The sequence below is a fragment of the Furipterus horrens genome, unplaced genomic scaffold (genome assembly GCF_987537825.1).
Source record: "Furipterus horrens unplaced genomic scaffold, mFurHor1.1.pri manual_scaffold_13, whole genome shotgun sequence".
NCBI lineage: Eukaryota > Metazoa > Chordata > Mammalia > Chiroptera > Furipteridae > Furipterus > Furipterus horrens.
Window position 1 is genome coordinate 39,449,249 of NW_028327183.1, and position 15,303 is coordinate 39,464,551.

Consider the following 15,303-nt stretch of genomic DNA (forward strand, 5'->3'; position numbering starts at 1 on the left):
CAGGGTGGGCCATACCTCCAGTTCCTGAAACAATATTGTTCTACATATATTGATCACTAAGCTTATTAGCTGTTACCTGAAACTAAAATTTTCCAACATTTGAATCCCCCATCAACTTCTTGGATATGACACCAAGAGAATATGCAACAAAAGCAAAAATAGACACTTTGGACTACATCAAATTAAAAATCTTTTGTGAATTAAAGAAAACAATCAACAGTGAAAAGGCAACCTTACACAATTGGAAAAAGTATCGGCAAACCATGTATCCGATAAGAGATTATCATACAGAATATAAAGAACTCCTACAATTAAACAACAAAAAGGAAATAACCCAATTTAAAAATGGGCAAAGGACTTGAATAGACACATCTCCAAAGAAGACATACAGAAGGCCAACAAGAATATGAAACAATGTTCAACATCTGTAATCATTAGAGAAATGCAAATTAAAACTATAATGAGATATCACCTCACAGCCATAAAGATCCCTACTATCAAAAAAAGAAAAGAAAAAGAAAGAAAGAAAAGTGGAAAAACTGGAACCCTTGTGCACTGTTGGTGGGTATGTACAATGGTGCAGCTGCTGTGTAAAACAGTTTAGAAGTTCCTCAAAAATAAAAAGAAGAAAGAAAGAAAAGAAAAACATAAAAACCAAACAAAACCAAAAAATAAAAAATAAAAACAAAATAGGAAACATAGAATTACTATACAATACAGTAATTTCACTCCTCAGTATATATCCAAAAGAAGTGAAAGTGGGTCTTAAAGAGATGTTTGTATACCATAGTCATGGCAGTATGACTCACAATAGCCAAGAGGTGGAAGCAACCCAAATATCCATTGATGGGTGGATGGATGGATGGATAAACAAAGTATGGTATATACATACAATGGAAATCCTGGCACATGCTACAACATGGCTGGACCTTGAGAACATTATGCTAAGTGAAATAAACCAGTTCACCAAGAGACAAATACTGCATGATTCCACTTATATGAGGTACCTAGAGTAAAGTCAGGGAAACAGAAAGTTGCGAGGGGCTGTGGGAGGGGGAAGTGGGAATTGTGTTCCATGGTTCTACTTTTAGTTTTACAAGGTGAAAAAGTTCCAGAGGATGGTTACACAACAGTATATTCACACTACTCAACTGTACATTTAAAGTAGTTAAGAGGGTAAATTTTGTTTTTACCACAATTTTAAAAATGAAAAATACACACATACATAAACACATAATAAATAAATACAATGAAATTCTGGGTGCCCTTCTTGCCCCGCAGGTCGACTCTTTCTTGAACGAGGAGATGCTCTTTTCAGTTCTCTTGGGGTCTGGCTGTTTCCCTTTGTTTTGTCTGAACATAAGATCACAGGCCACAGCCTTCCTCAAGCTTTTGGGCTTTCAAAAACAATTGTGAAAAAGTCTTTCCTGGCACTATTGTAGTTGACATCTAAAATTACATAATTTTGATCACTATAAAATGTAAAATGTCAAATTTGTTTGTTTGTTTATTTTTAGAGAGAGGGGAAAGGAAAAAGAGAGGGAGAGAAACATCATTTTGTGGTTGCCTCTTACTCGCGTCCCCAAATGGGGACCTGACATGCAACCTAGTTATGTGCCCTGACTGGGAATCGAACCAGCGACACTTGGTTCGCAGGCTGACACTCAATTCACTGAGCCACAGCAGCCAGGTCAAATTTTAATGGCAATGCATTTCTTTGTCAAATAGATTGAGAGGGATCTTCCTGAGGCAGGATAGTAAGAAGGTAGGAAAATTCCTGGGCAAGCGGAATGGGGAAACCAAGACAAGAAAATTAAACAAAGCCTAACAATTTGAACGACTAACAGCCAGCTAGTGAATTACAAGATATCTTCCCTAACAAAAGACACTAGAGAACAAATGGTTCACACTTCTCCCTGACCAGAGAATACATAGCTTAAATCACCTGGGTCATGGAGATAAAGGACAGAGACCCAGTTAACACCATTTGTGCCAGTCAAACCCAAGGGCAGAAGTCATGGAGCAAATAACAAAAACCCCATTAAAGCCAGAGAGAATGAAGATAAAAGTGAAACAATAAAATAGAACAAAAAATAATCCCAAACTCCCCTATATGCTCATTTTGATGCATCAGCATATTAAAGATGCACCTGGAAAGCTAGTGAATATTCTGCTGAAACCCTCCCCTCTGAGATTCTCACCTGCAGAAGAGAAATGAAAACCCTCACGACAAAGACCCAGGGCAGGCTTGCTCCAGAACATGCCCATGCCCCTTCCCTGGGCAGGAACTTTTTACTTCCTTCTAAACTCTCAGGGTCCCCATGAGACTTACAACCAGGGGAGAAGTGGGCAGCGGCAGCTCGTCCTGGGCTTACTGCCTGACCTGTCTTGGGTGAGTTAAAAGAAGCCCCATCGTGGCTCACTCCTTTCCTATAGTCTCTAGAAAGCCAAAGCAGAGCCCTACCTAGGCTCTCTCCTGTTGCTCCTATGCTAAGGCCTTCCTTATTTCGCTGTCCCCAGCTTTATATATTTTAAAAAAAGATTTTATGTATTTACTTTTTTCTTTTTTTTAAATATGTTTTATTGATTATGCTGTTACAGTTGTCCCAATTTCCCTTCCCTCTGCTCCCCTCCACCCGGTGGCCCCCCTCCCTCCAGTTGTCCCCCCTTTTAGTCCATGTCCATTGGTTGTGCATATAGTTCTTCTCAGCCTCTTCCTGTCTACTCCACTCCCTCCTACTATGCTTCTTAATTCCTGTACCATCTCCCTCCCTTCCCCCTCCCTACCCACCTCCCCCCCAATATGTTCCCCTTACCTATAATTCTTTTTCCACTCTCGTTGCCTGTTTAGTTTGCCTTTGTTTCAATTCCCTAGCTTCTGTTGTTGGTTCTTGTGTTGCAGTTTTCATTTCAGTGTTCATAGTTCTGATCCTCCTTTTTCTAAACCAGTCCCTTTAACATCTCATATAATAGTGGTTTGGATCTCATGAACTCTTTCAGTTTTATTTTGTCCTGGAAGCACTTTCTCTGCCCTTCTATTCTGAATGACAATTTCGCTGGATAGAGTATTCGTGGTTGTAGGTTTTGGATTTTCATTACTTTGAATATTTCTTGCCAGTCCATTCTTGCCTGCGGGGTCTCCTTTGAGAAATCAGCTGACAGTCTAATTGGGACACCTTTGTACATGATTCTTTTCTTCTCTCTTGCTGCTTTTAAGATTCTCTAACTTTGACATTTTGATTATAATGTGTCTTGGTTCTCCCTGGGTCCAGTTTTTCTGGAACTCTCTGTGCTTCCTGGACCTGTAAGTCTATTTCCTTCCCCAAGTTTTGGAAGTTCTGCTTTATTATATTTTCACTTAATTTTTCAATTTCTAGTTCTTCTTCTTTGCCCTCTGGCAATCCTATTATTCTTATATTTAGTCTCTTATAGCTGTCCCACAGGTTTCTGATCCTCTCCTCATTTTCCTTGCTTCCTGTTTCCTCTCTCCACACTGGTTGACTGTTTGTTCCTTATCTATGTTCCGGTTTGTTGATTTGATCTCTGGATTTTATTTCCTAACCATCTGTCTCGTTGTCCCCGGTGCTACCGCAAACAGCGCCGCCCACCTTCGCTCCTCTTAGATGCCCAATGAGCGCCGCTGGTTTATAACTTCGTATGTTGGGCTTCTGTGTAGCTTTATTTTCTGGAATTTCTAGTTATCTTTTGTTTTGAGGTAGTTGTATTCCTCTCTAGTCGTAGAGGGAGACCGAGTGTGTCCGTTTAAGCCTCCATGTTGGCCGGAAGTCTGTATTTACTTTTATAGAGAGGAGAGGGGAGGGAGCAAGAGAGGGAGAGAAAAGTCAGTGTGCAAGAGTTACGTCTATCAATTTCCTCTCACACGCCCCCAACTGGGGACCTCGCCCGCAACCCAGGCATATGCCCTGGGAATGGAACCCCTTTTGGTTTGTAGGCCAGCGCTCAATCCACTGAGCCACACCAGCCAGGGCTCTTTGTTTTTCTTTTTATATTGTTGTTCTATTACAATTGTCCCATTTTCTTCTGTTGCTCTCCCCTGCCCCGCCCACCTGCCCCTATCCCACAGTCAATCCCCACCCCTTATTTTTTCTATTTACTGTATTTGTAAATGAATATCCCTTGTTGCTAGAGTGAGACTGAGTTCGGTATTAATGCTACTTTTTTTGTGTTAAGAGTTGAGAAATTGTTATATTCCATTGCCTGCTGTAACAAATCACTAAAAACTTGGTGCCTTAAAAGAACAGAAATTTATTCTCCTACAGTTCTGGAGACTAAGCCTGAAATCAGCACCATCAGGCTAAATCAAGGTGTCAACAGCGCCCCCTCCTGGATGCTCTGAAGAACTGTCTCTTGCTTTGTCCAATTTCTGGTGGCTGACAGCATTCCTTGGCTTGAGGCTGCATCTCTTCAAGGCCAGTTCTTCAATTCACTGCTCTGTTTTCACATTGCCTTTCCCTATTTGTGTCAAAGCTCCCTCTGCCTTCCTTTTATGAGGATACACGTGATTGCACTTAGAGCCCCCTGGATAATCCAGGATAATCTCCCCATTTTAAGATCCTTAGTTTAATAACATTTGCCCAATAAGGTAGCAATCATGGATTCCAGAGATTAGGATATGAATATCTTTTGGGAAGCCATTTCAGTTTACCACAGAAATTTTGTTCATTGAATCATTCAGCAAGTATTTATTGAATACCTACCATGTGTCAGGCATCTGTTAGGCACTGAGAATACAGCTATGAACAAAACAGATTCCCTAGCCTCCTGGAGCTGACATTGTAAGGCTGTTCTGTCCAAAATGGTAGTCACAAGTTCTGTATGCCTATTGAACATTTGAAATGTGGCTAGTCTAAACTGAAGTATGATGGAGTATAAAATGCACAGCAGATTTTGAAGATTTCGCACATACACACAAAGAATGTTAAATATCTCAGTAATTTAAAAATATTGATTATATGTTGAAGTAATATCTGGGATATATTAAGTTAAATCAAATGTTATTAAAGTTAATTTCACTTGTTTCTTTTTAGTTTTTTAAAGTATATTTTATTGACCATGTTGTTACAACAGTTCCAGTTTTTCCCTTTGCTTCCCTCTGCCCAGTATCCCCCTTCCCCCAGCAATCCCACCCCCCTTAGTTCATGTCCATGGGTCGTGCATATAAGCTCTTTAGCTTCTTTTTAGTTTTTTTTTTTAATGTAGCAACTAAAATAATTAGAATTACATCTGTAGCTTGCATTATATTCTTATTGGATGGTGCTGTTCCAAGGGAAGGGGAAAGACTATGGACAATTAACAAAATGAATAAGTATAATATAGGGTATGTTAGGAAATGATAGTCTATGGAAAAAAATAAAGATTAGGTAAGGGAGTGTATTAGTTAGTTTCCTGTTGCTGCTGTAAAAAATTACCACAAACTTAGTAGCTTAACCAAAAACCAATTTATTATCTTGCAGTTCTTTTTTTAAAAAGATTTTATTTATTTACTTTTTTAGAGAGAAGGGTAGTGGGAGAGAGAGAGGACTAGGGGGAGGGAGAGAGAGAATGAGAGAAACATTAATGTGTGGTTGCCTCTCGCACACCCCCAAATGGGGACCTCGTCCACAACCCAGGCATATGCCCTGACTGGGAACCGAACTGGCAACCCTTTGGTTCACAGGCTGGTGTTCAGTCCACTGAGCCGCACCAGCCAGGGCTATCTTGCAGTTCTGAAGATCAGAAGTCCAAAATAGTTCTTAGGGATCTAAAGTCAAAGGCTGAGTTTCTGCTGGAGGTTACAGGGGAAAATCCATTCTTTGTCTTTTTCAGCTTCTAGAGGGTGCCTGCATTCTTTGGCTCCTGGTCGCCACTCCAACCTCTGCTTGCATCATATCTCTTCCTCTGACTTTGACCTTCCTGCTTTCCCTCTTATAATTACCCTGTGATCACATTGTGCCCACTAGAATCCAGGGTAACCTCCCCATCTTAAGATCCTTAATTTAATCACATCTGTAAAGTCTCTTTGACCACATATGGTAACATAGTCACAAAGTCTGAGGATTATGAAGTGGACATTGGGGGGTGGGGCGCATTATTCTGCCTTCCACAGGGAGGGTCAAAGGAGAGGAGTTACAGTTTTAGACAGCTGTGTCTGAGAGAGCCTCACTGAGACTGTGAAATCTGCCTAGAGATCTGAAGGAGGGAGAGAAGGAGCAGTGTGGACCTTAGGGAGGGGCATTCCAAGAAGTAGGAACAGCCCAGAGGTGGGCCAGTCCCTTTTCCTGGGACCTCTTCCTCCTTGCTGCCCTTAAACAACAGGTGCCTCTGAATCTTGCTTGATGAACAAAAGGTTTGAGACCCCTGATCATCATTGGTCTCTTGGCACAGTCTCTATTCCCCAGGGTTCCTCATAGGGCAGGTTGGCCTGCAGGAACAGGCAGGAGCCTGGGTAAGAAAGGCAACAGGGCTAGCCCTCCCCTCTACCCACAGTCCAACTGGTCGGTCACCTGGGCTCCCGCAAGGCCCTGTCTGTGCAGCGTCCGCCTGCGGTGCCACTGGCGTAGGGAGGCACGGGCCTCAGAGCTGAGCCCCTTCGGCGCACGTCCCGCGTCGGGCTGGTAGTTGGCAATGTGGTGCAGCGCCCCAAACCACGTAGTCAGGTAGTACCCAGCTAGGGGCAATAAGAGATTGGCACAGTTCTCCTGGCTTCCCTTGTGACCTGATGTCCCCTTCAATTTGCTTGCCCTTCCACCTGCTGCAGGGTCAGGCTGTTTGGGGCGCCACCCTGTTGGGTCCTGAAGTTCTGGGGATGGGGGCCTCACCTTCTCCCAGTAGCTCTTCCGGATCCAAGAGCTCCATAAGAAACTCCACGTCCAGCTGTGTCTCCCCAATGTCTGGACTCCAGATAAGCTCCTCGGTCAGTGCCGGGAGGAAGGCGTCGGCGCCCTGGGGCTCTGAGGAAGCCAAGGACAGGCTGTGAGATAAGATGGGGGTGTGCAGGCCCCTTCCATTCGATCCTCAGGACCGTGAGCACTGGCTGCCTCTCACCTTGCTGGGCTTGCAAATGCCTCTTACCTGACTCCCGGGCCTGCGAAGACGCCTCGCATAGAGCATGTCCCGCACCCCCCTCGATGTTCATACAGGCGCCTCCTACCTGGCTTCCACAACCCTCAGGGCTGCTCCACATTCAGGTAGATGCAGACTCCTCCTTTACCTTGGTTCTCGCCCGAAGCCAGGCCCGCGTAGACATCACTGCACACCGCCAGCAGCAATGCCACCTTGCGGCGTGGGGCGCACGCGGCGTGGAGGTGAGCAAGGCGCGAGTGGATGCGGCCCCGCAGGGCGGGGCCCTGCCCCTCAGGCCCCGCTCCCGCCCGCAGAGCTATTTGTCGCCGCCGCAGTCGCCGCAGCTCTGGGGCGCGGAGCGTGCGGAGTCGTGTCCACAGGGCTGGTTTCAGAGGCGCCAGTACTGCCCGGCACAAGGCCGCCTCCACTGCTGGGCCTACGAGGGGCGGGGTGGGTGAGGGAAGAGTCTCCTCCCACCTGCTTTCTCCACCGACCCACCCCGGCCGACAGCCACCCCGCCCTAGCTTCTGGTCACCCACAAGTGTAGACATGGGTATGAACACACGTGGAAGAGAGAGCCTGCGTGCGAACGCACGTGAGAGAGGAAATCATGGCTGTCACACCTGTGTGAGATGGAGCAGTGTTGAACAGAATATGTGTAGGAAAGGATGTGTGAACAGAAAAGATGTGCGCAGGGATAGAGAGGAAGAACTTGAGTGTGAACACATATGTAGGGCTAAGTGATGGCAAATGTAAACTGTGGGTTCAGGGAGTGGCCGTAAGTTTCCTCCCAGTCCTCATTACCAAGATCCTCGTCCTTCTGGGGGATCCCAGGCCCCCTGCTCCCAAAGACAGCCTTTACACTGGGGTCCTTTGCTAAGTGATCCTGGAGGTCAGTAAGGAGGTGCCGCACATCCTGAAGCAGCTCTGTGGCGGGGTCCCCAGGCCTGTGGGGGCCCCCAGAATCCAAGGTGAGGCGTGCCTTAAGGCATCGGAACTGCCTGGCCACATAGCTGCTTTTGGACCTGGCCAGAGCCTGGACATGATTAGTAAGCACATCCTCAGGTTCCGCCTCTTCTTTGTAGTCATCAGTCTCCTCCTCCTCCTCTAGGCTGGCCAGAGCTGGCCCAGGATGGTCTACTTCTGGGCTGAGTGGGCCTTCCACCCAAGAGACCTGATGAGGGGCAGGGTTCCTGGGGGCTGGATGTGAGGAGGAGAGGGTTGGTCCCACAGAACAGCTGCAAAAGCTCCCTCATCTCAGGGTCCTGGGGCCCTGCCCTGCTAACCTGGATCACTTTTCTTGGCAGTCTCTGGAGGTGTCTCTGGAGAAGTCTGCTCCATCCCCTGCCCTCTGTGGATCTCCAGGTAGACCTTGTTCACCACGGAGAGCACCCTCCCTGAGGAGTGGGGTTAGACACTGCCAATCTGCAGAGGATCTGGTCCCCCAAGTGCCATCCTCCTGGACCAAGTAGGCAGAAAGTTGGCCTCCCCTTCCTTTAGACAACCATGCCTTACCTGTGTGTTGCTCCCCAGGCTCTAGAGTAGGAGGGGGCAAGAGGAGAGTTCTGGGCAAAACATCCCTGAGAAAAGATAAGTAGGAGCCATAATGTGGGTAAGGTGGCTTAGGAAAGGATTCCCCTTGGCCTTTGTGATGGGTTAACTGTACCTGCTGGCTGATAGGAAGGCCAGGAGATGGGACAGGTCTGGCATGCAGAGGTTAGAGGATTCCAGAGACACACCTGAGTGAGGGAGCAAGGACAGACAAGTTAGAAAATGTGAGGGGTGGCAGCCTCCCCTTCCCTGGGACTCTCTCTTCCTAAGTCCTGAATCCCTTCAAGAACCTTCAAACAGGGAAATTTCTATTCTTTGTATTTGGGATCTTTTCCTGTGTCTTTATGCTTGCTTCCCACTTATGCCACCAAATATTTATTCATTAGACAAGTATTTATTGAGCACCTTTTCATCCCCAGATACTGGGGTTGTGAAAACGCAGATACAATCATTACCTTCATATAGCTTACCTTTTAGTGGAGAAAGACAGAAAATAAATGAGTAGGAAAATAAAGATAAGTCTATTGTACTGAGTGCTATGAACAAAATGGAGTGATTGAAAATGACCAGGGCTATCTTAACTGTGGTGGTCAAGAAGGTTATATTTCCACAGAGGGCTGAAGGATGGAGACTGAACCAATCATTCAAGGAAGAGCCTTAATTCAGATGGGGTGAACAAATGCAAAGGCCTTGAAACTGGGATTCATCTAGTGTGCTCAAGGAGAGAACAGTGTGGCTGGGGCAGAGTGAATGAGGGGCAGCAGATGGACAGGTGGGCAGGTTGGCTACTGAAACACCTTATAAGTCATAATGAAGACTTTAACTTTTTATCTAAGGATATTGCATATTCTTTGCAGGGTTTAAGACAGAAATATATAACATCTGATTGATTGAAAATACCACTCTGGCTGCTGTACTCAGAATGGACTGCAGGAAGGAAAGGGTGGGCACAGGGCTACCAGAGAGGAGCCTCCTGAAACTGCCTGGGGAAGAGGTGATGGTGGCACAGACTGGGGTGATGGAGGCAGAGAGGATTGGGAAGATTTGGGAGATATTTTGGAAGCAAACTTGACCACTCCTGATGATAAATTTGCTGTTTATTGGAAACCTGAGGGTAGGCTTCTCACCTCCAGGAAGCTTCTGGATCTGGTAGGTGTTGACTTCCCCTGGTGAAGGTCCTGTCTTCAACACCAGGACCTGGCTGGTGTCATGCCCTGTGACCAGGAAACTCTGGGGGTGGAAACAAGGGTCAGCATGAAGGGGATTTGTGCAGATGTGTTACTTTTGCCCGCCTAGCATTCATTTCCCTTATTTAGGGAGCCATGCTCCAAATTTCCTTGAGAGAACCTCTGCTCTTTCTAAGCCCACGTGGGTCAGCTGACTTCCCACAAGACTTCAGAGTGGGTCCAAAACCTGACCTAGCTAATAGGATGACAGTGCTCTCTGACCACTGTCACTGTTTTTTTCTCCTTCCTTTTTTAGTATATTTTATTGATTATGATGTTACATTTGTCCCAAATATTTTTCCCCTTGCTCCCCTCTGCCCAGTATCCCCCTTTCCTCCAACAATCCCACCCCCCATAGTTCATGTCCATGGGTGGTGAATGTAAGTTCTTTGGCTTTGCCCTTTCCTATATTATTCTTTAAAAAATATATAATGATTTATTTATTTGTTTGTTTGTTTATTTATTTTTAGAGACTGGGGAAAGGAGAAAAAGAGGGAGAGAAACATCACTGTGTGGTTGCCTCTCACTTGCGCCCCCAACTGGGGACCTGATGTGCAACCTAGTCATGTGCCCTGACTGGGAATCGAACCAGCGACACTTGGCTCGCAGGCTGACGCTCAATCCACTGAGCCACAGCAGCCAGGGCTCCTGTATTAGTCTTAACTTACCCCTGCCTATTTTGTACGAACCAATTATGCTTCTTAATCCCTGCACCATTTCTCCATTTCTCCTCCTTCCCCCACTGAGCTGATAACCCTTCAAATGACCCCCATACCTATGGTTCTGTTCCTATTCTGGTTCTTTGCTTAATTTGTTTTTGTTTTTATTTTTTAGATTCTTTTGATAGTTGTGAGTGTGTTTTCATTTTAATGTTCTTGGTTTTGATCTTCTTTTTCTTAAACAAGTCCCTTTAACATTTCATATAATAATGGCTTGGTGACGATGAACTCCTTTAGCTTTGCCTTGTCTGGGAAGCACTTCATTTGCCCTTCCATTCTAAATAATAGCTTTGTTGGATAGAGTAATCTTGGTTGTAGGTCCTTGCTTTTCATCACTTTGAATACTTCTTGCCAGTCCCTTCTTGCCTGCCAAGTTTCTTTTGAGAAATCAGCTGACAGTCTTACAGGCACCTCTTTGTAGGTAACTCTCTTCTTTTCTTTTGCTGCTTTTAAGATTCTCTCTTTAACCTTTGGCATTTTAATGATGATGTGTCTTGGTGTGGTCCTCTTTGGGTCTAGCTTGTTTGGGACTCTGTGCTTCCTGGACTTGTAAGTCTATTTCCTTTGCCAAATTCGGGAAGTCTTCCTTCATTATTTTTTCATGTAAGTTTTCAATTTCTTGCTCTTCCTCTTCTCCCTCTGGCACCCCTGTGATTTGGATGTTGGCACATTTAAAGTTATTCCAGAGATTCCTAAGCCTTTCCTTATTTTTTTCAATTTTTGTTTCTTCATTCTGTACTGGTTGACTATTTCTTCCTTATGTTCCAAATCATTGAGTTGAACCCTGGCTTCCTTCTCTTCACCATTGGTTTTGTGTGGATTTTCCTTCATTTCACTTGGTATAGCCTTCACTTCTTCCTTTATACGTTTGCCATATTCAATCACATCTGTCAAGTGTGTGAGCATCATTATCACACCAGTGTTTTGAACTCTGCATCTGTTAGGTTGGCTATCTCCTTGTCACTTAGTTCTCCCACTGGAACCTTGACCTGCTCCCTCTTTTGGGCCATACTTCTCTGTCTCCTCAACTTGGCAGCCTCCTGTGTTTGCCTCTGTGTCTTAGGTGCTGCTGCACCTCTTACATTGTAAGGGGCGGAGCCTTAGGTATTCATAAGTACAGGCGACCTGTTTCACCACGTTGTGGAGCTGTTTGTGGTGGAGGGGTCTGAAAGGGAACAATGCCACTTGTTCAGCACTTGCCCCTATTCCAGGCACTTCACTTGCCTCCTGTATTGGACTCGCATCCGTCTAGCTGTTGTCCTGATTGTGGTTCCCAGAGTGGGTGCGTTTGTGGACGTTATAGGACCGTGGGGGCCTTGTAAACAAGTGGACTCTGCTGAGAGATGAGCAGTTTCTTCTGCTGGCCTATCCCACTGGTCTTCACAGTCAGAAAAAATGGGGCTTTATTTTTCCCAGCGCTGGAACTCTAAGCTGTATGGTCTGATCTGGGGCTGGGATCATTGCCCAGGTGTCCCTCCCAACTTTTATAATGTGTGACTGTGCTTCCCGCCAGCCGGCTACAGCCATTGCTTTGCTGCTGCCATCGCTGTCACCACCACCGCTGCCACTGCTACCACACAGCATCCTCTTCGCCCTGAATCTGCCCCTCCCATCAGTCTGGATGGGTATTACTTCTTTATATCTTTGTTTGTTGAACTTCCATGCAGTTTGACTTTCTAGAAGTTCTGGTTTTGAGGTAGTTGTATTCCTTCTTATGGTCATGGAGGGAGGTGAAGTATGTCTACCTACACCTCCATCTTTGCTGGAAGGCTTGTTTGTATTTTTAAAAGATTTTATTTATTTATTTTTAGAGAAAAGGGAAGGGAGGGAGAAAGGGATGGAAAGAAATATCTGTGTGGTTGCCTATCATGCACCCCCAACTGGGGACCTGACCTGCAACCAGGCATATGCCCTGACTGGGAATCGAACCAGTGACCCTTTGGTTCGCAGATGGCACTCAATTAACTGAGCCACACCAGAAAGGACTGTGATTGGTTTAGAGATAGGCATGTGACCCAAGCTCAGCCAATGGAAATCTTCCACAGGAATTTTGCTGGAGCTCTTTGGGAAGAAGTCTCTTTTACACTAGGGTTGCTAACCTGGTGAGATGTAGTGCCGGGCTGGGTACAGCCATCTCTGCCACCACAGGGAGAGAGCTCCCCCAAGGAGTAAGCTACAGTAGACCCATAATTATCTTATCCCAATCTATCCCTTATTCCTTGCAGAACAACAGCTCTGTTCAGGGCCTTGATATACACAGCCATAGAAGATGAATAATAGTCAGTACTTCCCACCTCTGGCTGTATAACTCCTAGGTGAGCTTTAAAAAATATTGCTACTTGGCCCTAACCATATATTCTGATTCAGATGTAAAGGCTATTGCTTTTGCTGGTAAAAGAAATAGATGGTCCCTGGCTGGTGTGGCTCACTGGACTGAGCAACAGTCTGCAAAACAAAAGGTCACTGGTCAGATTTCCCATCAGGACACATGCCTGGGTTCCGGGCCAGATCCCTAGTTGGGGGCATGCAAGAGGCAACCAATCTATGTTTCTCTGGCATGTTGATGTTTCTCTCCCTTTCTCCCTCCCTCCCTCCTCTTTATAAATATATAAATAAAATCTTCAAGAAAAAAGATGGAAATGGAGATTCCTTTCTTCCCTTCTTCTGCCTGGAACACACACATGTGCTTGGACCTGGGGCAGCCACTGGGCAACCAGGAGGGAAGTCGAAGAGAACTGTGGAGACGCTGTACTTGATGTCACCCAAGCTGCTGAACCAGAGTCCTCAGCTGCCTTTCTGGTTATGTTAGAAAGTAAATACCTATTTGTTTAAACAACTGTAGAATGAGTGCTTGTCACTTACAGTCCAAAATATTCAGAATTCCCCACAGTTTAAAGCAAAGCCAAGAAATAGGATGAAGAGAAATTTATAAGTTGTCTGATGCTCAGTATCCAGGCATTCCTGAAATTATGTTTGGGTTATTCAGTCATTTGAATCAGTAAGTAGCCTTTTTGGTTTCACCTGTTTATATTGTGTTTGTCACTAGCAACTGGCAGAGTCCTGACTGGTCCAGGTTGTCATGGGAGGGTCAGAAAGGATCCCCAGCTGTGAGTACTCACCCCTGGTGGCCACAGCTCCAGAAGGGCTTCTGCACCCTGGGCGTCCAGCTCTGGGATCTGCCAGACACCCCATGTCCTCTGCAGTTGAAGAAGTGGCTCTGGGGCCCCGAGGAGCCCTAGGCAGGTCTCGCCTGCTCCATTCTCCAGTCTGGGATGTGCAGGGTCCAGGAAACCAGGGGTCAGAGGTAGGCAGTTGGACACTGAGGTGGGGCCAAAGGCCAAGAACGGGAAGTCCAGGGATAAAGGGTCAGACATAGGGTTCAGGGGCCTGTAGGGGGCAGCATTGGGTGAAAGAAGTTTTTGAATTCAGGGCAGGAGATGGAGACCCCAGCCCCAGCAGCTCTTACCTGTCCCCGTAAGTGGGGCCTGCTGAGGCCTGGTCCTCTGGCTGGGCCATCCTCAGGATATGGAAGGCCAACAAGCCATTGCCTTGGCCTCTGGCAGGGAGGAAGATAAGACTCAAGGCTCCTCCAGTTCAGGGGTAACGTTCAAAATATTTACAGTCAATATAGCAGAGACCCTGACCAATCAGACTGGACCCAAGGCTCCTCGCCGGGAGTGAATTCTTTCATCATGGGGTGGTGGGGGCACTCTGGGAGTCCCAGGAGGGAGGTCAGTGTGTGTTGGGGTAGGGGAGAGGGTGAGGACTCAAAAGGATAAGTATTTACCAAGTGGTAGGGCAATATTTCAGGTTTTAACATCAGGTGCAGCGTGTGAATGTGGTCCAGCTGAGTAACAAGCCTAGCTAAAACCCAGTGCCTGGAAAATGGCTCTGCCCATAGCAGTGGGCTCCATAAATAAGACAATAGTTACACAAGATCCTCTCCTCCTCCCTTCCCAGAACATGAAGGGGCCCTCAAATATTTCAACCCAACATTTTTAAATGAAAACCTTCAAACATTTGGAAAAATGGAAAGAATTTTACAGGGAACAGCCATACACCCATTACACAGATTCTACCATTATTTTACTCTGCTTTCTCACACAGCCATCTCTCTAGCCATCTACTCATCAGGCCTCAAGTCTTAACCAGGTAGAGTCCTATAGTGGGCTACCAGCTTAAGGCGGGCAGTTTTGAATATTTTCCCTGTAGCACTCCCAGGAGTAGGAAATCTGGGTCCATGCATCCCACAAATATTTATTGAGTTCAGGCCCAGAATTAGGTGCTGGTGCCCTGGGGTACTGCTCTCAGGGGGCTTCCATTCTTCTTGGGGTGTGTAGAAAAGGTGGATAATAAACAACTAAACAAATCAGCGAGCCCGCCTACCAGAAGCCCAGAGTGTTGGGAAGAGGGGACCGGAGCAGGCGCCCCGTCCATTGAGGAGCAGGCAGGAGGGGCTGGGGAGGGAGGCAGATGCTCACCTGGGTCCCATGAGAGGGGGAGGAGGAGGTGGGTGGTGCCGGGCAGGGCAGGATGGGGAGCTGCCTGATAACAAAGGAGGCAGTGCAGGGTACCAGTGCCAGCTGCTCGGTCCCTGGGGGCCCTACCTGTTCTCCGAGGGGAGGCCTGGAGGAGCAGGAAGTGAAAGTGTTCCTCACAAAGAGGAAGCTGAGTGCGAGGGAGGGGGGAAGAGGCGGGGCTGGGGGTATCTGAAATCAACCTTCCGCCCTGTTTCTGGGAACTCA

At 46.4% G+C, this 15,303-nt stretch overlaps 1 protein-coding gene across 2 annotated transcripts; it reads right to left on the reverse strand.

The window, feature by feature from the left end:
- Window positions 1-5,431: 5,431 nt before the first annotated feature.
- On the reverse strand, window positions 5,432-15,185 carry RINL (Ras and Rab interactor like). Of its 2 annotated transcripts, XM_090260619.1 has the most exons (11): window positions 14,025-15,185; window positions 13,678-13,825; window positions 9,741-9,843; window positions 8,729-8,801; window positions 8,578-8,642; window positions 8,349-8,459; window positions 7,867-8,262; window positions 7,211-7,498; window positions 6,819-6,950; window positions 6,504-6,667; window positions 5,432-6,421 (listed from the first exon to the last, which is right to left on the reverse strand). In XM_090260619.1, exons 1-11 carry the CDS (start codon window positions 14,072-14,074, stop codon window positions 6,365-6,367), a joined length of 1,587 nt encoding a protein of 528 aa, XP_090116745.1. In that variant the 5' UTR covers window positions 14,075-15,185; the 3' UTR covers window positions 5,432-6,364. The 2 variants fall into 2 exon arrangements, with proteins under 2 accessions (XP_090116745.1, XP_090116744.1); XM_090260618.1 differs by lacking the exon at window positions 14,025-15,185 and having other exon boundaries at window positions 5,433-6,421; window positions 13,678-14,018.
- Window positions 15,186-15,303: the final 118 nt, after the last annotated feature.

Bases quoted from the DNA above. Each gene is read 5' to 3' on its own strand.
- RINL (XM_090260618.1), bottom strand. From the start codon at position 13,932: ATGTCTGACCCTTTATCCCTGGACTTCCCGTTCTTGGCCTTTGGCCCC. The intron at 8,460-8,577 runs GTAAGGCATGGT...CCCACTCCTCAG, and splicing joins GCCTGGGGAGCAACACACAG to GGAGGGTGCTCTCCGTGGTG. The intron at 8,263-8,348 runs GTTAGCAGGGCA...CCTCACATCCAG, and splicing joins TGCCAAGAAAAGTGATCCAG to CCCCCAGGAACCCTGCCCCT.